This window comes from Thunnus thynnus, chromosome 15, assembly GCF_963924715.1.
Source record: "Thunnus thynnus chromosome 15, fThuThy2.1, whole genome shotgun sequence".
Lineage (NCBI taxonomy): Eukaryota > Metazoa > Chordata > Actinopteri > Scombriformes > Scombridae > Thunnus > Thunnus thynnus.
This window is the reverse complement of record NC_089531.1, coordinates 20168530-20191464: the sequence shown is the minus strand read 5'-3', so window position 1 is coordinate 20191464 and position 22935 is coordinate 20168530. Positions and strand designations below refer to the sequence as shown.

The 22935-nt window shown below is 40.1% G+C and overlaps 1 protein-coding gene across 1 annotated transcript in view; it reads left to right on the top strand.

The window, feature by feature from the left end:
• The window catches only part of kcnh8 (potassium voltage-gated channel, subfamily H (eag-related), member 8), a 46548-nt gene that overhangs the window by 7282 nt on the left and 16331 nt on the right, over positions 1–22935 (top strand). Inside the window, exons 4-10 of the mRNA XM_067612522.1 lie at positions 4880–5007; positions 5792–6029; positions 6233–6390; positions 15586–15790; positions 18676–18885; positions 20419–20618; positions 22098–22347. Of these exons, the coding sequence (XP_067468623.1) occupies positions 4880–5007; positions 5792–6029; positions 6233–6390; positions 15586–15790; positions 18676–18885; positions 20419–20618; positions 22098–22347 (1389 nt within the window). The remainder of the gene's footprint in view (positions 1–4879; positions 5008–5791; positions 6030–6232; positions 6391–15585; positions 15791–18675; positions 18886–20418; positions 20619–22097; positions 22348–22935) is intronic.

The window sequence follows — 22935 nt, the reverse complement described above, 5'->3', positions numbered from 1 at the left end:
GCATTATAAAAAAGCTCCCAAATATTTATTAGCAGGTGAATGTTGGTCATTCTAAGGACGTAAGATTCACTACCACAAGGCAGCAAGGATGTGTCATCTATCCTCTGGTCCAATTGTTAAAAATGTGGTGCTTGATTTTGTAGACAAAACCCATCCTCAAGTTAACATGGTAACATAAAATCTATATGATTGCCACATGTTGAAGGTGAGTTTAATTTTTATTCCGTCAAGATCACTATAGATGACCGTGCCATCTCTTCATTCTTCCTTTAAGTTCTCTTTACATCTAAACAGTCCTGTAGGGAGCTGATATCTGTACTCAGTTGAATAGATTTGTAGTTCTTTTTTTCTTAAGTACAGTAGATTGAACGGAAAATTGACAAAAATAACAGACAAGCACACCCCTTGCACCTTATGAAATCTCATTTTAGTCTAATGAATAGGTTTAAAGGTGCAGCTTTGGCTGTAATATACTTTCAGATATAGAATTTGTAACAAAACAAAACAAAAAAACCCCAAAACAAAACAAAAAAAAGCAAAAAACCGGAGTCTCTGATATCCTTGTTAGAACTACACTTCAATTTTCCCTTTCAGTATTTTAATTATATTCATTATTGTAAGTAATGTGTATAGTGTTTAATAAAGTGTGTGTGTATGTGTGTAAAGTCAGCAAACCTTTCTCATCTCAGGCCTACCTCCCCTAGATTTTCCTAATTACTCTCATTACTGTAAATAAGGGGCACAGGAAGCAGAAGCAGAAAACAAAGTTGTTTTTTTTTGCTCACTTAATGAAATGATTTTCATAGAAAAGGTAAAAAAACTGATGCAGCATGCCTTTAGACAGCGATGAACGCCTCGCTATAATGGGTTCAGCTTTGACAAGTTCGTTTAAATATGAATGAGAATATGCCCAGTAAGTCTCACCAAATATTTGCATTTCGATGCATGCATGTTTTTGTGTATTTAAGCCACTGCAGAAGATTTAGTAAGTAAATAAATGAAACTTCATTTGCACCAATGTTACAAGGCATGTAGAAAAAACTGAACAATTAACGTCCAAAAATAAAATCGTTTAAGTGGTTAAATACAGTGTGGGAGCCAAAATTTTATGTATGTTTGGTTTGGTAAATAAGTGCAGTATGTATTTTGTTAAACATTTTATGTTAATTGAGATTGGTAAGTGATTTCATTGAATAAATTGTTAAAGGTCAGCTAATAATCATTTGATTTAATTCATGTTGATGATATTTTGTAAAAGGCAACATTATTTAAGCTTTCTGTTAAAACAGTGACAGTAAAGTAAAGACAGAGCAACATGGTTTTCTTACCGTAGTACAGTTTGCTGATTAAGAGAACTTAGCTTTGAACACTCCTGTAAGAAGATACTATAAACTGTAGAATAAATACTCTGGCTGATAAGCTGATAAGAGCTGTCTCCATATGGAACCCAAGCGTGGCTATTGTGAAGCCAAGAGACATCTGGAAGAACATTTCGGAAATGCCTACAAGATTTCAGTGGCATATATCAACAAGGCCCTGAACTGGCCCAACATCAAGTCTGATGACAAGTCTGATGACAGAGAAGCTCAAGTTCATCCGGCCTCTGTCTCAGAGGATTGTAATGTTATGACTGACGTGGAGTACATGGAAGAGTTGGACAATGCAGCTAACATGCGTGCTACCATTGCCAAGCTCCAGTAACCAAGCAGTGAGTCCCAAGTCTAAGTCAGAAAGTGATGGCAGCCTGTGCATTTTCCAAACCCCGCCTCTTCTGTCAGGGTGGAGAAAGACACACATCTTGCTAAAGACCATGGGGGAGAAAAATATTGTTAGCAGTCACATGGTGTCTGGCTTAGAAGTGAACAGTTTTGACTGCAACAATTTTCTGGGGCTCACAGATACATACTCCCAGAAGACCATTCCGGCAACTAATGGTAACAGTCCTTTACAAGGGGATGTCGATAAGTGGCCTTACTTTCACCAGGTGTTACTCCTGAAAATAGATGCAAAGATAGCACTGTTTATTGGGGCTAATGCACCCAAGCCTATTGACCATTGTAGATGACAGTCCATATACTGTAAGAACACGGCTTGGCTGGATCATCAATGGACCTCTCTGGGAAGACACTGGTCACAGTACAGCAAGTGGGCTAATAGAGGTTTCAGCCAACTATATATCAGTTGCCAGACTGGATGAACACTGGAGTCAGCAGTTCAAGAGTGACTTCCCTTAGTACGAGCAAGCAGAATCTCACCAGTACTGTCCTTGGTGTTATCACCAGATTCAGGCAAGAGCAGATGGCAGTCATGGCTGATGTGGAAGTGGTGTTCCACCAGGTGAGGGTGCTGGATGAAGATTTCGACCCTCTACGGTTCCTCTGGTGGCCATCAGGCAACATCAATCAGGAGATGGAGGAGTACAAGATGGTGGTGCACTTGTTTGGTGCTACCTTATCTCCGAGCTGTGCCAGCTTCACCCTGTGAGAGTGTGCAGAAGACAGGAGAACACTTGGCTAGGAATCCTATCCAAGTGCCAGGTTTGTTGACGTTCACATGGAGTTGCAGGGCAACAACAGATGGCCGAACTGCCTCAAGACAGAATCCTGCCAGACGAGCCTCTGTTTAACAACACTAGAGTGGACTACTTTGGGCCATTTGAAGTAAAATGTGGAAGAAGTACAGTGAGAAGGTACGGTATCATTTTTACATGCCTGGCAGTCCATGCAATACACTTAGAGGTAGTGTCTTCATTGGATACATACTCCTTAATGTGTGCTCTTCGTCGCTTCAGATTTAGGAGAGGCCAGGTGAAAACTGTCCACTCAGACAATGGAACAAACTTCATTGGAGCCGAGCATGAGCTGAAGCGAGCAATTGAAAAGTGGAATAGCCGCAAGATCAAAAACACTTTACATTAGAGTGGCATCCAGTGGATGTTTAATCCTCCCACAGGCTCCCTCCATGGAGGAGTCTGGGAGAGGTTGATCAGTTTTGTAAGGAAGATCCTGAGTGCCACCCTTAAGCTACAGACACTCGACGAGGAGGGCCTACACACCCTGCTATGTGAGGCAGAGGCCATCATCAACAGCCAGCCTATAACCAAGGCGTCCAGCGATCCAAATGATCTGGAAGTGCCTACGTCCAACCACCTCTTGCTCCTCAAGACCAAGCCGTCTCTACCACCAGGTTGATTCAATGGGCAGGATGTATATGCATGCAGGAGGTGGAATCAAATCCAGTATATAGCGGACATATTCTGGAAGCAATGGACAAAAGAATATCTACCACAGCTGAAAGAGCGCCACAAGTAGTCCTGTCCATCTCGCTACTTCGCTATTGGAGACATTGTGTTGATTATAATGTACATGAGTTAGGCAGAGGCCCTCATTGAGCTTCAACCAACACATACAGATTCATGAACAACCAGTAGATATGCAGACACTATGACATCAATAGGGTGTTTCCACCCTTGCTGAGGAGGCCTTTCAAGGACGGACGGACACTCTGGATGTGACCCATTTAGGTCTCTTTCCTCCTCACTGACTAGAGTGCACTGGTGTGCAAAAGAGGGAAACCCAGTCTCTGGCGTCAACAGTTCCCTCACTCTACAACCTGCTCTCCTCTCCCCAACGTCACTGTTCTCTCCTTCTCAGACATGAATTTTCACCCTCAGTAAAATCTCACAGTCTGCTTTGAGCTGGCTTTCTGTTGTCCTCTTCTCACCTCCCTCTTTCTCCATCACCTCTATTTCTCATCTATCGCAGCTGCTTTTACAGTATCTATCCATTCCCTCCTCCCCTCTCTGCCCTACATGCTTTCGCCCTCCTCCGTCATACACATGCACACCCATCCCTGGCGTTCCTCCCCACCTATTCTCCCCCTCTACCCCCACAAGAATGGTTATAAAAGCGAAGGGAAATTCATTAGATCTAAAAATAAGCATGTCTCTGTCTCTGTGCTCCTGCCGTGTCGCGTCCCCCAAGGCTGCACCGCGTTATGGATGGGCCCTGTCTGTTCGCCTCGTCTGGGGTCTGTATACACACACTCGCACTCCAGAGAAAGCACACACACTCTTTCCAAAGGACACTCAAAAGCAGTTATCACTTCTATTCTCCAGCTTTGTTATTGCCGTTATCCGCCCTCGAGCCAAGCTGGCCTTAGCCCTTTCCTGTGGGTTCACAGCAGTGAGAATGGGGCTCAAAAACCAGTAGCTATAATGTGCTTTCTCCTATTACCCAAGTCTTTGCTCTGAACACATCACTCTCACACATCTACTTTATCTACTAATACAATACACTTGGAAGGGATACACACAAGCATGTTTGCAAGCACCATCCCAGTAGCAATGTACCATAACAAATCTACCATACCATATTTAACTGCCTCTCTGCCCCAGTAGTGACTTATCAAAGCTGAAAATTGCTCTGTTATGCTGGAGATAGTGTTTACACAATAAGCCATCATCAGCCAATATTTATGGCTGAATAATGTGAATCAAAAGCAGGTAGCAAATGTTCTTTGACATTTACAAAAGAAAAATGACAGTAAATACACAAGTTGTTTTTTAAATTTCACTCACAAATTGTGCAATTGCTCAGAAATTACACATTCTTGCTGTTGCATATTCATGTTTTCCTATTCAGGACAGAATATTATGTATTTCATCAGGCATAATGACTGATTCAGTCATCAGGAGTTAACCTTGGGGGGTAAAGTATTGTAGGAGAGGATGTGTACTGACATTTGTGTGATGATGATGATGATGATGATGATGATGATGATGATGATGATGATGGTGTGTGTGTGTGTGTGTGTGTGTGTGTGTGTGTGTGTGTGTGTGTGTGTGTGTGTGTGTTTGTGTGTGTGTGTTTGTTTACAGAGCGGCGGCGCGGCAGGGTGAAAACAGGCTCTCCATTCAGCTCAGCGCGTCTGCGGAGCAGCACAGTGCTCTACCACATCTCTGGTCACCTCCACAGCAGAGAGAAGAGCAAGATTAAGCTCAACAAGGTATTATCAGACACTTCAAACAGCAGGGCAGGAAGCAACATGATGACGGTTCATTCAAAAGTGGGTGGGGGTGGACTGCTACACTGGAAGGGAGAAGATTAATGCTGTTATTGGAGCTCAGTGGACAAAATCAGAGTGCAGGAAGCTGAGGGGGAATATTGTGTCCAGGCGGAGAGGGGCTGTTAACTAAACAAAACTCTCCAATAAACAAGGTGTTATTAGCTCACACTCTTTACCACAGCTACTTTAAATATAGTAGTAGTAAGTAGTATGGTAGCATCAACGGATCCCAGTGGATTTATTGACTACTCTACCACATCTACCGACCTTTGGGAACAGAGTAAAAAGACAGATTACAATACATTCAAAATGTCTAAGATAAAAACAATGTTTTAAAAACACAGCTAAGTTGAGCTGGCTGTTAAACCAAAACAAGGGAGGAAAGATGCTAAAACAGCTAAGGGGAACTTCAGACTGGGTAATATTGTCTATTGGGTTTTGTGACTATGAGTGACCTCTATCACATTATTTAGTCATGCCATCATTTGTTAATATAAAAGTAGGGTTTAGTGCAGCTTTACATACTCCTGAACATAAATGTGCTGATGTGTGTGTGACCAGCAGAAGTGAAAGTAACCCATTCAGTAAAAGTTGTCCAACTCAATGCTTCTATGGTTTCAAATTTATGAAAAAAAATGTGAACATTTGAAAACAAAACAAGTGGATATGCTGTAACATATTGTTGCTACTGTAACACTTCTGTTATATTTTCTGTCCTGTCCAGAATGTGTTCGGAGATCCGCCTGCTTTGCCAGAGTACAAAGTAGCAGATGCCAAGAAGTCCAAATTCATCTTACTTCATTACAGCACATTCAAGGCTGGTTGGGATTGGCTGATTCTGCTGGCCACTTTCTACGTTGCTGTGACTGTGCCCTATAATGTGTGTTTCATCGGTGATGATGACGACCTGACCCGCAGCACAACTGTCAGTGATATCGCAGTGGAGATACTGTTCATCATAGGTTGGACTTTTTCATCTTTTATTGTTGAATCACAGTAGATGTACTAAAGATTTTTTGATACTGAACTCAACAGAAAAAAATTCTTAAATGTCAAAGTGGCAACATATCTGTACTGTAATTTTAAGTCAAGTATAAATATGACAACTTGAGACATTACATTAACCAGCAGTTACAATAAACAAACTTCTGTCCTTTTTTTTCAGACATTGTTTTTAATTTTCGCACCAGTTACGTCAGCAAGTCGGGCCAGGTGATCTTTGATGCTCGGCAGATTTGCATCCACTATCTGACCACATGGTTCATCATCGACCTGGTGGCCGCATTGCCCTTTGATCTGCTCTATGCCTTCAAAGTCAGCGTGGTGAGTAGCTATTGGCTTTATGGTAATATAGAGCATAATCGATGTGTTACTGGACTGTATGTTTCTAGTGTTTATTGACCTCCAACAAATTTAGATATAAAATACGGCAAAAATGTTCAAACAATATCCTATATTCAATAGAATTCCCTGAAATATATTGAAAAAATTCTAGTGATTAAGTAGTAAGCAAACAAGGAAGTATGGAAGAATGAAAGAAGGTAAGGAAGAAAAATGCAACTTTAGGTGCAAACAAGCCATTTGAATACCATTGTAAAAAACAAAGTTTTATGACTGATGAATTGCCCAGAAGCAGAGACCAGTCTCTAATCCTGTCAACACAGTGGTGCATTGTAAAGTGCAACACCTCCAGCACACTTGACATTTCAGAAGAATAGATCGCATGGATTGTTTCCAGTGCTGCTCCAGCACCTCTTTGATTATGGAATCAAATAAGGGTCATCAATATTCTGAGCTTGTGAAGTGGTTTGTGACTGTAATAACATAATAACGTTTTACAGCTGTAGAAATATTTTGTGCATGTATGAAAAAGTTTTGTGCACACAGATATAATTTACACATGTGTAAAAATACTTTTTGGAAGTATGTTTACTGTAGAAATATTTTGTGCATGTGTAATTAAAATTTGCACAGGAATATTTTCAACAGTGAGGTTTCACAAAGTCTGAGAGACAGGCACACAAATTTCCTATCTTTGTGTGTGACAGTGAAGTTACATGAGAGACCGACACACAAATTTCGTGCCTGTGTATTACACTGAAGTTACAGGCTACAAGCTGCAAGTTACAAGCATGAATTTTGACCCTGTTTTTACGTCTGAATCCAATTGGTCAAACATACAGTCAATCTATCCAATCAGAGGGCAGATGGTCCGTTGTGTTCATCCTGGTTCATCCCTCTGCAGGTCCTGAAAATGTACATTAAACTCAGGTGGGTTTAATTGTACTTGAGGATGCTTTAACTGTTAGATATTAGGTGAACATTTAATGTGTTGTGCATTTAGCTTGCAGCTAGTTGTTAGCTGTTCAAGCTGAAGGCAAATCAAGAATGAAGACATAGATAGATAGCCTTTATTTAACCAGGGAAACCAACTGCTAAGCTCTTATTTACAATGCTACCCTGCAAATACACAACCCAAAAAAAGCAATAACAATAACAATAAGTGTAAAAAGTATAAAATCAACAACCATATACAAAACATAAATACAACACAAACACAAGACAAATGACAAACACAAAACACAAAAAAACACAAAGAAAAAGACTGAAAAATAAGTACATTACACATGGATAAAACAGTCACATTAAGAAAAACAGGAGCATTCATTATGTAAAACATCGTTCAACAGAATCTTAAACTGTTCTTGGGAGAAAAATGTGTCTAATTTAAGGGAGTCCTGAAGTTTATTCCACCTATGAGGAGCATAATACGTGAATGCAGTTTTTCCCAGTTCTGTATTCATATATGGGATATCCAAGGTAATGTATTCTTGTGAGCGAGTATGGTATCCCATATTTCTAGGTCTTAAAAGTGACAATAAATAAAACGGAAGCTTATTTAGGATGACTTTATAAATTAACTAAAGACAGTGTTGTTCCCTTCGAGTGGTATGTGATGTCCACCCTACCTTCTCATAGAGGATAAAATGAAGGGTTCTAAAACAGTCACCTGTAATAAATCTAAGAGAACCGTGATACACAGCATCAAGAGGTTTGAGGGTATGGGCAGCAGCATACATGTAAATTACATCTGCATAGTCAAGCACTGATAAAAATGTTGCCTGTACAATCTGCAACCTACTGCTAAACGAGAGGCACTGCTTATTTCTAAAAAAAAAAAAGAAACCTAAATTAAACTTAAGCTTTTTAATCTGTTTCTCAACATGAGTTTTAATTTTTCATCTAACCAGATACCCAGGTACTTATAAAATGGGACTCCTTTAATTTGAGCCCCAGATATTGTACTAATATTAAAACTTAGAGGATTTTTCATTCGGGATCTGGTGAAGAGCATGTAATTAGTCTTATTTGGATTTAATAAAAGCTTAAGCTTAACCAGGGCCTTTTGAATAGCCAAAAAATCAGACTTTAAATTAGACAAAGCTTTGTCAATAGAGGTACAAGTAAATTACTGTCGTCAGCATAATAATTATTAGAGCTGTTACTAACCAATGAGTCCAAGTCATTATGTACAATGTAAACATGATAGGATCCTGTATTGAGCCCTCTGGTACCCCTTTTGTAACTTCAAGGGAACTAGATTGATGACCATCTACAACTATTGCTTGAGTTCTGCCAGTAAGATAACTTTGAAACCAGTTACATACATTTGTGTCAAAACCAACTGATCTAAGTCTATCCAAAAGAAGAGTATGATCCACTGTGTCAACTGCTTTAGACAAATCAATTAACAGGGAAATACAACACTCTTTATCCAGAGAACTAATTATATCATTTACTACCTTACATGCTGCTGTCAAAGTGCTGTGTCCAGGTCTGAAACAGACTGATGGGGGTTTAAAATGCAGGGCTCAGATAGAAAGCAACACATTTGATTATTGATGAGCTTTTCTAAGATTTTGGCTGAACAAGATTTTTTAGCCCTTCAGAGATAGAAGATAACCAGTCAAGGTTAAGGTCACCCATGAACAAAACTTCAGAAGCCTCATACACAGATATAAGATTTACTAATTTATCTAGTGCACTTTGATTAGCAGACAGGGGGTGATAGGCCCCGATTACCACCATGTTATTATTAGGATCTAGAGAGACATTTAATGCTAGCAATTCAAATTCTTTTGGCAGAGACACAGAGTGTAACACAGACACAGCAAAAGAATTTCTCACAAAAATAGCAACCCACTAGTAACAATCCATATATTGAATCCTTACATGCCAAGAGAAAAAAAAAGAAAAGTTACTGTTTGGAAGCAATAAACGCTCATGCCAAATAGATTAACTGGAATAATATTAACAATGAACAATATTCATATTTTGTACATATGACTTAAGTGTAACAACCGCTCTTGCACAGCAGTGGAGTCAATGATACATTTTTATGCATGTCATGCCTCCTGCTGATTTGTGTCTACAGTGGCTCTTGAGTGGTCAAGGCTGGTACAGCAGAATGTAAACCAAGCTAATGTGGATCATCTGGCCTTCTGGATCAAAGCTGTGGCATCCTAGACCCTGATAAGACTCATTTTATTACCATTTTATTACCATGGTCCTCTTTTGGGATGGAACTGTAGTCTTTGGCCTCCTTCAGTATCTGAAATATGAGAATGACAAATCATGTCTACTAGCAAATGGGTGTTACTATCAGGTCACACAAAGCTGCAGATATGTCTGCTATAACAGCACTGCTTCTCACAGATGTATTTAGCAATTACACACAAAGTGAATTCTTTACTTATTGGCACAAGGGAAGGCTAGATATAACTCTTTTTAAAAAGATTTTAGAAATAAAGCTTCAACATCATCAGTGGCAGTGCAACACATTATAGTCATATGTGATAGTCATGATAGTCATGTGATTACGGTCATTATAGTCATATGTGAACTGGGCAGTTTGTGAAACTTAATTGCCCTTCTGGGATAAATAAAGTTGTCTTAATCTGAATCATCCAATAATGTCAACTGCTGATCCATCTGGGGATACAATAGCTAGGTTATCCTAGCAATGCTTACATTATTAAATCAAACATATTAAATCAGAGCAACAGTATGTAATACAGCTGAGCAATTGGTTTGCATTTAACTTGAAAACGTTCCTTGCCAGTATTGATGCTGCTACTTTGGGAATGCTAGCAGACATTTGCTAACATCCTAAAGCTACATTACTGTTCTATTCTGGGTACATAAAGCAGCCCTCCTGAACTTGAAGATATGCATTTGGACAACTGTGTTGGCTTACAATAACAGTGAACTAACTGCAAGCTAAATACACAACACATTAAATGTTTACCGTATTAGGTGGAGCGGAGCAGGTGTACCCAAATGCAGGACACTGCAGGCTGAGCAAGGTTAAAAAATAACTCCTTTATTAAAGGCTTGTGCAGACAAAAACAAAGCTGGCAGGTCAAAAGTAAAACTGAACAACGCAGAGCAGAAAAACAAAATTCCCAGAAAACACAATATAATCATGCACAAACCCAGCAGAACTCACATGAACACAACTGAAATAAGTGCACAAGTCACAACATGCACACAGCAAAATAAACTTCAGCATATATTGCTGTTGACAAGAACATGAATAAATCAGTCTGTCAGGCAGAGTGGCCTGCATATCAAGGCTGCATCAAACAACGTAAATCGAACTAACAGACAACTGCAGCTCTGAATAACATAACTAGTGTTTCAGTTCACTTAAGCACTTAGTTCCAACAAGAGTCAATGTAGAAAGCAACAGTCTCTCAAGTGATCCTTGAATATAATCTTCAACCTCTTTTATCTGTCCTCTTCCCACTCAGTCCAGTATTAAACAGGCAGAAGCCTAAGGGGATCTGGTGGACTGGGGCAGAGCCATAACATACCTATTATCCACAGCATCCTCAAGTACAATCAAACCCACCTGGGTCGCGGGAGAACTGTCATTCATCTTAATTTTCAGGACTCGCAGGGGGATGAACCGGGATGAAAGCAATGGAACCACCTGCCCTCTGAATGGACAGATTGACTGTATGTTTGACCAATCAGGTAGGAAATTTATGTGTCCGTCTTTCATGTAACTTCACCGTCACACACAAAGGTAGGATATTTGTGTGTCCATCTCTCAGACTTTGTGGAACCTCACTGAAAATTTTCCCGCACAAATTTTAATTACACATGCACAAAAAATTTCTACAGCTAACAAAACATTTTTACACATGTGTAAATTATATCTGTGTGCACAAAACCTTTTCACACAGCACAAAATATTTCTACAGCTGCAACAATTTATTATACATTCAAAAACCATTTCGCAAGCTCAAAATATTAATGACCCTTATTTGATCCCATATTTGATTCTGTGAATTAATTCCACATACTATACAAGGGCTGAGAAAACAATTAAACCTGTAGGCTATCATTAAACTGCTTTTCTGTTCTGCTTGAGTCATATACATGGCCCCTTTAAGAATAATTGAATGGGGGAAGACACCAAGATTTGGAGCAATTAGGTAGACCTTTTTGTCTTGTCCCTGGCTGAGCAATATCACCCAGTAGAAGCACTACACTAAAGGTGTGTTTTGATTGGTTGCTTATAGACATTTTTTTCCGGCCTCTAATTTATTGACACAGATGCTTTGACTGTGTTTAATGCTGCTGTTTACTCTCACCCAACCAGTATAACATGAATCAAAAGGTCCAATATACAACATTAATCTCATATAAATGCATGTGTGACCAAACATGCAGAAAAACAGATTGGCTCCTAGCTATTAAAGTTGGTTTGTATGTTGTTGTATGTTGATTTGTATCCCCATTAGCTGCTGTTTTACATACAGGACATACAGTATTGTGATAATTCAAACCAACACCAATCACACACAACTCACTACGACATAATGACAATAAAGCACTCAATGGATGCATTCACATCAACATTAACATAACTAATTAGAATAACATGATATCCACATGATGCATACAAATAAAGCATTACATACAGCATGTGATAGAACATGAAATAAAAGACACAGACAAGCTCTGAAAAAATAAGCACTACTATAATGATCATACCATCACTATGACAAAGATGAAAAGGCAAAGAATATTAAACTTTTCACACAATTTTCTTGAATAATTTATCAAAGGAGTGAATTATATTTTTATGCATTCCTTGATATATGAAACTATGTTGGATTGAATTTGTTCTTATTTCTAGTAAAATATTTGGTGTATCAATCTTTATATACAGTCTATGGTATCAATACTAAAAGTGTATTTTTTTGTACAAAATGTATGGGAATATATTGTAGGTAGAACAACAGAAATTCAACTAGTAATCAATACAATAGAAATGAGGAACTGATGTAAAGCGAGCTTTGAAGACAGAAAGACCTTTAATAAAAGAAACAGAGAAAGACAAGCAGTAAGACTGTGACCAAAGAAAAAGAGCAGGAGTTAAAAAAAAGTGCTGTGAAAGGAAGTCTGAGCAAAAAACAGAGTAGACATCTTTTACAGTGTGGAGGGGAGGGGTGGCGAAGGGGTGGGCACACTGACTGGCCGCTCCAGGCAAAGGTGCTTGTTTTGTTCCAGACTCTATTAATGGAAATACCACATGCTCCCAGTAGAGTAGGATTTGGGTATAGGGCTACTTGGGCTGCAAGTTCCCCCGCTGGAGACCAGGAATGGCCAGTAATTGCTCAGCGTTCTGCGTGATGTCCCCTCTAAGGATGGAGCATTCAGACTGATGTCCCCTTTGAGGACAGAAGCCATCTTTCACTGAAATGAGCCAAGGGGTCCCTCCCTGGTGCTCGCTTTCTTTTGCTTTTGTCATAAATCTCTGTCATTTCAACTTTTTTGGAATGTTTTACAGTCTGACAAATGTTCCCATTTCACTTTGATTTTCTTTTCTTTTTTAAGTTATTTTATGTTATTTACTTTCTTGATATACTCCTATTTCCTGTGATCATCCCCTGCAATTCTCCACTGTCTGTTTCTCTTTCTGCCGTTTGTTGTGTGAACAGCTACACATTTACAAACTTCCCAAACAGACATTAGTTTGGAGTAATTTGAATCACCTTGTTTTGTAAAATGTGTTTTAAGAGATCTGAATTTTTGAGTTCTTTTTGTTTTCTGTATAAGTGAAATTCTTCTTTTCACTGCTCTTTTATAATGTTATACATTTTCTAATAATTTTCTAAAACTTTGAAAAATGTGCAAAACACTGTAATGTATCCTTCATTCCTGATCTGTCCATTCCATCCATCATATTTTGTAGTCAAACATCATCTAGACAAATAGGTCAGCAATAAGATGATGATGCAAGCACCGACTTCCTCCAGTGATAGCGCCAGAACACCAGGGCCGAAGGCAGCAATTTGTTATTAATACTTTACTGCTACTGTTATTATTAAAGCTCCTGTGAATACGTCTCTTGGCCCTGGAGGCCTAGCTGCTATCTTTGTGGAGACCAGCTTAGTTATTCATGCCTATTGGCCTCATGCTGCTGCATCAATAGGATAAATAAAAAATAAACATAACCAGTCACGCTGTTGTGATTGACTTGTAGGGATAAAGGCATGACTGCAGGGTGAAAATGATGAGCATCTTTGTAAAGTTATAGTCTCATGTACACAGATACTGCTGAGGGAAGGTAAGCAATCACGTAGCTAAATGTAAATTTCACACCTGATGAGCAGAGAAAATGGAAACGTGAATGGCACGGGCAAGATGGAATATAGAGTGAAAAGTTGAAGGAGAAAGTAGCAGGAGGTGCGTTGCGTACATTATATTGCTTACTGCTCATGCTGCTGGAGGAGAATGGGATGTGGCACAGCCTGCTCTCTCAATAGGTGGGATGCAGGGTGGTGATAGATGGTGGAGAGGAGAGGAGATGGAGCTACTCCCCAGGGCTCGGTAGGAGGCTTCATTACCCTTCGTGCAGCACCAGTTCTCTATTTCTCACAGCAAGAGTGTGGAAAAACCACCATAAAACAAAGTGATGACACATGCAGGAGGAACTGTCCACACATCTGTCCCTCTAGTTCAAATACTCTGATTGTGCATTTCTCTCTCTCTCTCTCTCTCTCTCTCACACACACACACACACACACGCACACAAACGCACACATTTGCTCTCACTTCTTTCTTCATCATCTCTCTGTTGCCTATGTCCCACATCCCATCACTTTAATTATTTAATTTGTTACATTATATACAGTATGTGTTTGCTATAGCGTTTCTGTCCCACTTTCTCATTCTCCACCCAGTCACCCCCCCCCGCCCACACACAAACTCAAACACACACATGCACGCACGCACACACACACACGCACACACACACACACACACACACACACAAATGACACAAATACACATGCAACAAACATCCTCAATAAAAAGGTTACAAATATCTCCCTTGTCCTACATCCCTCTAAAATAATAGCTGATGTGTGTGTGTGTATGTATGTGTATGTGTGTGTGTGTGTGCATGTATATCTCCACTGGGGATACAGTACATGATGGCAAGCCCCAAATGATAGACTGCTGCCAGAGATTTCCTTAGGAGCAGGTGAACAATAGATGACATTCACATCACATGAATGAAGGAAAGGTGTAAAAGGGAAGTCAACACCATGCATATAAGTCAGAAGGAAGCAGAAGGACTCGCGGCAAAAGTAGTTTAATTTGTGAAGGATTGAAAGAGTGAAAGAACAAAGGACAAACAGGGTTAGGGGAGGCAGAAAAAGAAGAAAATTGAAGTATGTGTGATGATGATGATGATGAGGATGAGGGAGGGAGGTTAAAAAACAACAGAACAAACACACCTGTGAAGAAATGCCTGATTGCTCTAATTGGTAATTTCATATTCAAGGATCCTTCATCAGGAAACCGTCTTATGGATCATATTGTTGATGCGTTTACAAGCATGTGCCAAGCTCTAATTGTAGAATATGAGAGCACTTTAGCAGCCTCTAACGCCGGAGAGGACACGTAGCATGAGAAAGAGCTTTTTGTTACTTCAGGCAGTGCTGCGTATGAAATTGTATATTAGCGTGTGTGTGTATTAAGCTGGTTTATCACTCTTCCCGGGAGATTAACCGTCTGTAAAAGGGAGACAATTGCAGTCTGCTCCTCACTTTTATAGTGTGTTTTTCTGTTTCATTTTTCTCTATTTCTGTGTCTGACAGTCTGACTTTGCCCTCAGCACAAATCTCAAGAAATGAAAAGGAGGTTATGTAGTAGTGGTTTTTGATCACTGCTTAGCAGGGACTGAAACATGTTGCCTTCAGGAGTTACGGTTTGCAGAGAGGGTGGTGGTAACAATGTATTGTTGATGATATATAGTGATGACTGTAGGAGTAGTACATGATAGCAATTCCTATTTAGGCTTAAAACACACAATAATGTTGACATCTGCCATCTCCAGTAGACGCCATCAGTGACAAAAACTGCACAAAATTGGTAAATTTATCAATCTGTGTCCTAAAAATAAGTTGATCTTGTGTCATTGGTCTTTATTCCCAGGTGTCTGTGGTCCACCTGTTAAAAACGGTGCGCCTGCTCCGTTTGCTGCGGCTGCTCCAGAAAATGGACCGCTACTCGCAGCACAGCACAGTGGTCCTGACCCTGCTCATGTCCATGTTCGCCCTGCTGGCCCACTGGATGGCCTGCATCTGGTACATCATCGGCAAGATGGAGATAGAGGCCAACGCCTACAACTGGGATATCGGTGAGTCGTGGGAAGTAGCTTGGTTTGTTGTGATGCACGACAGCACCCTCAAATCTCAAAAATGGAAAACAGTCATGACATTAATAATATCATTCCTTCCAGCTCACTGTTATACTGGTATGTGATTTCCCCAGATGTATTAATAATTGCCTTGATGTACTGTCTGATATTCGCCATTGATTAGCATGATGCAGATTCTGCTTATTCACCACAAAACATTATTACACCACAACACATTAGGACATTGTGGAGATTAAGATTTATTAAAAACTATGTGATTACCTCTGACTGTCATGAGACACTTGGTAAATGTTTACTGTCATAACTGATTTATGACATTTCAATGAATGCATCTAAAAGGCCTCCCTTTTTAAAACTAATCCAGTTTGAATAGGAATTTAGTTGAATAAGTAGCTGTTCTGCAGCAAATTTTTATTCACTAAGCACTTCAAGGACCTCTTGTCCACATTAGCTTAAAAGCTGCGATTGAAAGTTCATCCATACTAATGTTTTCAGAAAAACTTTTCATAGAAAAATGGACTGGAAGAATCAGTACTCCTTGCAACGGCTTTACAAGATATGTCCAATGAGAGAGCAGGCCATCTAAGTCTCACTCCTAAAAAAAATACATTGAATCTTTATGACTACCTAACAACTATAGCTGGCTGGCTGCAACCCTATATTACCAGACAAGAATGTCAATATTGGACGATTCTGCAATATGCCACATTATGCTCAATGTCAGGGTACAGTGTGGTTAAAGTTAGGTAAAGACAGTGGCTATGGTTAATGAAAAAGTGAACATAAATTGCAGAACCGTGACGGGAGGCAAACACAGATCTCCACACCTTTTGTTCCACCTCGCTACATAAAGCACACTACTTCCTGCACTGGCACTGAACATTAGCATTGGATGTAAATAGTTTGGTGCAACATAGATGTAATCCAAGGATACTGTGATTGTGACCAGCTGCTGTAGCGAATGTTTGGGAGGTATTTGACCTTAGCCCAGCAGCAGTACACTTAATGTGTGGCAGTTTCAGAATAGATCCTAATTGGATATTTATGGCATGACATACAGACAATTGTGCTGTTTCTGTTAATGTAAATGTCATTCTTTATGTGTTTTGTTTTCTGTATAGATTGAGCATTGAGGCCAGTTTAAGGGTTTTTATTTTATCTACATTTTTCTCATTGAGGGAGCCATTATCCAGCTTCGTCAAGCTCTTCCCTAAATCAATAGAAAGGAAACACTGCGCTTTTATGCACCCTGTCCAAACCTCTGTCTAATAAATGGCTCATGACTTGTGGTTTAGAATAAAGACAATAAAGCTAAATTGTCAGGTTTTTTATTGATCACCTGGCATTAATAAAAGAAGTGATTTTTCACTTTTTTGAACACATAAATCTCACATATATCTCATGGAGGAGACTCCTGTTTTCCTCTTTTTTTCTACTCTTGGCTTCTGTGTTCAGATTTAATTTCTGCTTTGTGTTAACTATCATGTGTAGAGCTTGGTAAACATCTCAATATTCTGGTGCACTGCGATTTCATTTCTCATTATTTCAAAATCACATGATTTTGAAAAGCTATTGATGCAGGTAAGATCTGATATTCACCTCCTGTGAATGTGTTTTTCAGCATGGACCTCAACCCTGTAGGCTTTCAAGCATTTAAGGCAGATGTTTATGTATAATGAGGATTAACCAGCACTTGACACAAGTATTGATGTATGGTTTGGTTCTTAAGTACTAACATCACAGTCCTCATTTAGTATTTGAAAAGACAACATATGGATTTGGATTTGAAATGTGTTGTCATGTAGAGTAGATGTTTTGCAGGCCAGTAACAGTACTGCATGTTCGTCTGGGTCTGTTAATGTTTCAGAAAATGGTATATGTTAGCAGCTAAATTAAGCTGATGATTTCTTCATTGATTTTATTGATTGTTAAGTCAGTTGTAAAATATGTATGGAATGGAAAATGTGAGAGCAACAACCGGACCAGTCTGTGTGTGTGTGTGTGTGTTGTAAAATTGACCGAGAGAATAGTGTGATTCCTCTGGTAATTAATGGCGAAGCCCCGAGGCTTTCCTCTCAGCCTCCAGGTCCCTCCTATAATGAGGCCCCCTGGGCAGATCTCTGGTCAGTATCGATGAGCTGCACTTCTCGCAATTACCTCTCTCTGGCATCTTCATAACTGGTTCCGGGTCAGCATTGACTGGGTCATGAGAACGATGCAGATTTCTCTTCACCAATTACTGCATTTCAGTGTCATAAAATAACAGGTCAGTGCATGAGGCAGGATTAATGTGTTGTATCCTAATTATGCGTTTCTGATGCCTAACGTGCATCGAAGTCAGGCAGCTATGAGAGGCTTCCATCCAATTACCATTCATCAGTGTCTGCCAGAGACTCTCCTGGGATCAGCTGCTTGTCTCCACACTGTACTGACCAGGGATCAGTTCTGGTTTCCAAGAATCTGATCTGCTTCTACTGTTGAATCCATTGTTCTCAATGTAACATGGAAAAGACGACTGCCTACCACAGTTTCCAGAACCTACATGCTTTACTGCACTGAGCTTTGAATGGACACTGCAGCGCTTTGTATCTAAAAACACTATAGATTCTATGTATTGAAACAATACATTTCCAGTGATAACATACAGAAGACAAGAAGAAGATTGTGGAAAATTAGTGGATATGTGGAAATATTAATAGATTTATAATAACCTTTGGCTAATAGGTACTACTCAAAATAGATATGGTTATTTGAAACATGCTGTTGTGACAAAATGGCACAATGTTATTAACTTGGAAAAGTATTTAATCTTCTATTTCTCATTCTGCCCATCAATTCCCCCACTTACGCCATCTTATAAACAGGATGGCTCCATGAGCTGGGGAAGCGTCTCGAGTCACCGTACTACGCCATAGGAGGCATGAACGGGACCAGCAACGGTCCATCCATCAGGAGTGTCTACATCGCCTCACTCTACTTCACCCTCAGCAGTCTGACCAGCGTTGGCTTCGGCAACGTGTCTGCCAACACTGACGCCGAGAAGATCTTCTCTATTTGTGTCATGCTTATAGGAGGTAAACAGAATACACACACGTCACTGATCACACATAAATAAATGAATGTAGAATGATGAAGTAGAATTATATTTATATCATATCTGGGTTTGAAGAACAGATTTTTGCAGTGCAAGAGCAACTGTATCACACACATTTGGACAGGCATGGGCAGAAGTGGTGAGCCCGCACATATACACACATATACCATAGTTTTATTATAATCCTGTAGCCTGTGCTTTTATCAAATATGTCTTATCAGGTTGGTCTGATCCAGTTTAAACTGGCCTGTTAAACTAGGTCTGGTTTTTGGGGGGTAAAGAGAGGTCACTGTGGCGGGGTTTTCCCTTTCTGGTTCGGTCAAATATTAAATGTTCCTGGCTGCCTGGGGGCAGTAGCAGTCACACATACACACACACTCATGTTTCCATCACTTCAGAGGACATTACATTGACTTACATTCATTTCCTGGAGACTTATCCTAACCTTAACCACAATCACCACATGCCTAACCCTAACCATTACCCTAACCTTAACATAACACAAAATTTAACTTAACTTTAAGCCAAGTCTTCACCCTAAAATTAATAGTTTATGTCAAGGGGACTTGCTTTTTGTCCCCATAAGGGAGGCGAGTCCCCACAACATGAGGAATACCTGGACCACACACGACATGACATTGATACATATGACATACTGTATGCCAAAAGACAAAAGAAACATTATCAGGATAAACTGTTACTTTAGCACAATACAAAAGTCCTTTTTTTAAACAACTGCACATGTCAAAAAAGTGTTGGTGGCACAAGACTCACACTCAACATATATATGTTCAGTGGTTTCATGCCCAGAGGTGAGTGACACACCTGCGGCACAGTTGAAGACAGAATAAGATTAGGAGAATACATTATCTGTGGCGTTCAAAAGGGCAGGTATCTGTCACTCCAATCAAATCAACTCCGCTCAGTGCTGACACTGATCTCCCTGTCTGGGAGGTGCAGAGCCGCAGACATGAATGTAAATATAATGTTTAGCTGGTTGACTGGTTTGTATGTTTATTTGTTCACACACAAACTGACAGCTTCCAATAAAGATTGTGTTAACATGACAGAAATATTTTGAGGTTTGTAGAAAATACATTTTAATTATTTAAACAGAACTACTGGCAAGTAGTCTGACTTGGTAGAGGTCTGTTTGGGTGTGGAGACATGAACAGACGGAACATGACTGCTCCTCAATGCACCATTGACCTGGTTTGAGCCGGCAGGCGGTCTGAGTGCAAATCCCACTCATTCCAGTAATGCTGCACTGGTACTGAAACAACCCCTGCTGGGTCTCTTCCTGCATTTTGGCACTGTCAAGTTAAGAATGAGCAATGCACTTCACAAGCGCCAAGCTTCCACCATAAAAATAGCATCCAAAGCTATTTTTGTCTCCTGTCTTCGAAATCCGTTGTCTGATCTATTTCGCTTTATTTCATTCATGCTTGTGCTCCGTTAACGCTTCCCTGTCTAACTTTCCTTCACCTCCTTTCCTCTGTCTTCTTACCCACAGCACTGATGCATGCATTGGTCTTTGGTAATGTGACAGCCATTATCCAGAGGATGTACTCACGCTGGTCCCAATACCACACCAGAACCAAAGACCTCAAGGACTTCATCCGTGTCCATCACCTGCCGCAGAGCCTCAAGCAGCGAATGTTGGAGTACTTTCAGACAACCTGGTCAGTCAACAACGGCATCGACTGTAATGAGGTACAAAAAGAGGTCCAGTCTGATTCAGTTTCAAGTTTTTTTGTGTCAACTCATAACACACGCACATACATACACTCAAGCTGACTCACACCCTCATTCTCCTCTTTTTTTCAGTTATATTTCTGACACCAAGGATCAATAATGCATTTGAAAGATCACATACTCCCCACTCCTCACATATCAGCCCCATTTAAACTAAGACAGTAAGAATGATAATGCGATCAATATTACATGATCTCCTACAATGTAACAGCATGCTCATTCTCGCAGCACTGACTGACACAGCATGGACAAGAGCCTCTAAAGAGAAATCACTTTTCTCTCATACATAGTGACATTTGAATGACAGGATATTTTGTGACCTGGAGATTCAGGGGTTTATACCCTTGTAGATCCTTTTTAACCAGTTGAAATCAGGCTAATTTTATACAAAATATACAGAAATTTGAGGTGTGGTGAATGCTACATGCCAGCAATGGAAAAATGTGAACAATACATATTAGCATCAACTGAAAAATGGAGACAGGTGGAGACAGAGGCGAGGTTTGCAGAAGTGGTATGAGGACAGCTTAGAGAAAACACAAACAGAGAAGGAGAGAGTGAATGACACCTTTCCTGACAAGCTCAGGAAAACGGACTCAACCATTCAGTAGTCTAATAGGAACGTGTCCCTCTAGGCTGTGAATGCCTGCGAGACAGCTGTCAGAGCCCAGAGCAGCGCTTAGATGGAGTGATGATGATGAATCCCAGACAGATGAATTATAGATGGGCCTGTTGATTAAAGTCAGCCTGGCCTCTGATGACTCATTGATCAATTGTATGTCACGGTGAGCTCCAGATCTTTGTCCTGACAAGGAGACAGACAGATGATATGCAATGTTTTGACTTTTTTTTAAACTGTGAAAGGGGTATTCCATATTGTATTTGAGTGTTAACGTGTGTAGCGTAGCATGTGTGTATTGTGTTGATTTACACGGTAGCATATTAGTCTTTAGTGATTTTTAAGGGTTTTTTTTTTTTACATTGAGGGTCCATCATTGAGTTGATATCAGCGTTCTAGCATTTGACCTAAAATAGTCCTTAAATGTACTGTATATTCATCATAGTGCATAGAAAATAAAAGATTATATTTTTTTCTATTGGCTGACTGGACATAAAATCATAAAATGTGTATCCTAAAGAGGGATGAGAGGTTTCTCATTTTCTTTTTCAAGTTTTTTCTTATCAGAATTGAGGGTCTAAGGATAGAGGGTGTATGTTGTGCAGACTGGAAAACTTTCTGTGACAAACTAGTGCTTTTGGGTGATAAAAATAAACTTAACCTGGCTTTAAAGGAATATTTCCTGTAGTGCAGTAGGTGAAGAATCAAATCGGGGGTGATCAAGGCCGTGAATTTAATCACTGAGTTGCAGCATGGTGGTAGTTTCAAAGCTCTCTTTCTCTCTCTCTCTGCCTTTCTCCCTCCTGTCATCTTCACAGCTGCTGAAGGACTTCCCGGATGAGCTGCGATCCGACATCACCATGCACCTTAACAAGGAGATCCTGGAGCTGTCGCTGTTCGCCTCTGCCAGCCGCGGCTGCCTGCGCTCCCTGTCGCTACACATCAAGACTTCCTTCTGTGCTCCTGGAGAGTACCTCCTCCGACAGGGCGACGCACTCCAGGCCATCTTCTTCGTCTGCTCGGGGTCCATGGAGGTGCTGAAAGATGGCATGGTGCTGGCTATCCTGGGTATGATAAAGGGTTGGAGGGGAGGATGGAGTGTGGCGTGTGTGGGATGAGGAACAAGAATCCCTCTTTGCCATCATTATAGCTTTACAAAGAAACTCCCCGCAGCAACCTTCATAATAAAGCTCTGAGCGGCTCATTGTGATAAAGCTGGGTCCTGTAAATGAGCCCATTGTTTAGAAACAGGAACATTACAGTATCGTAAAGGCTACAGCTCATTCTCACAGTCTATTGTTATTAAGCTACCATAAAATCAAATGCCATTTTTTCAATATGTTCTAGCAGATAAGAGCCAAAGAAAGACTTAGTCTCACATGAAAAATGAAGGAGCTGGATTCTTGCTTTCCAAAGCTTTATTTTAACATGTTTTCTTGAAGGTGAGCAGTGCTGAGAGGCAGATGTTGAAACAGATACAAGCATTCACCCAGTGCAGCTTGTATTATTTTATACATAGGTAATCTGCTCAGAGCAGCCCATGATCATCCAATTCCCTACAGGTTAAGCCACTGCAATCCTCCAGCTGAGTGAGGTCAAGTCTGTTTTAAAGCATTGTAATTCAGGCCTGTCAACTCTAATCTGTGTTGTCCAGTT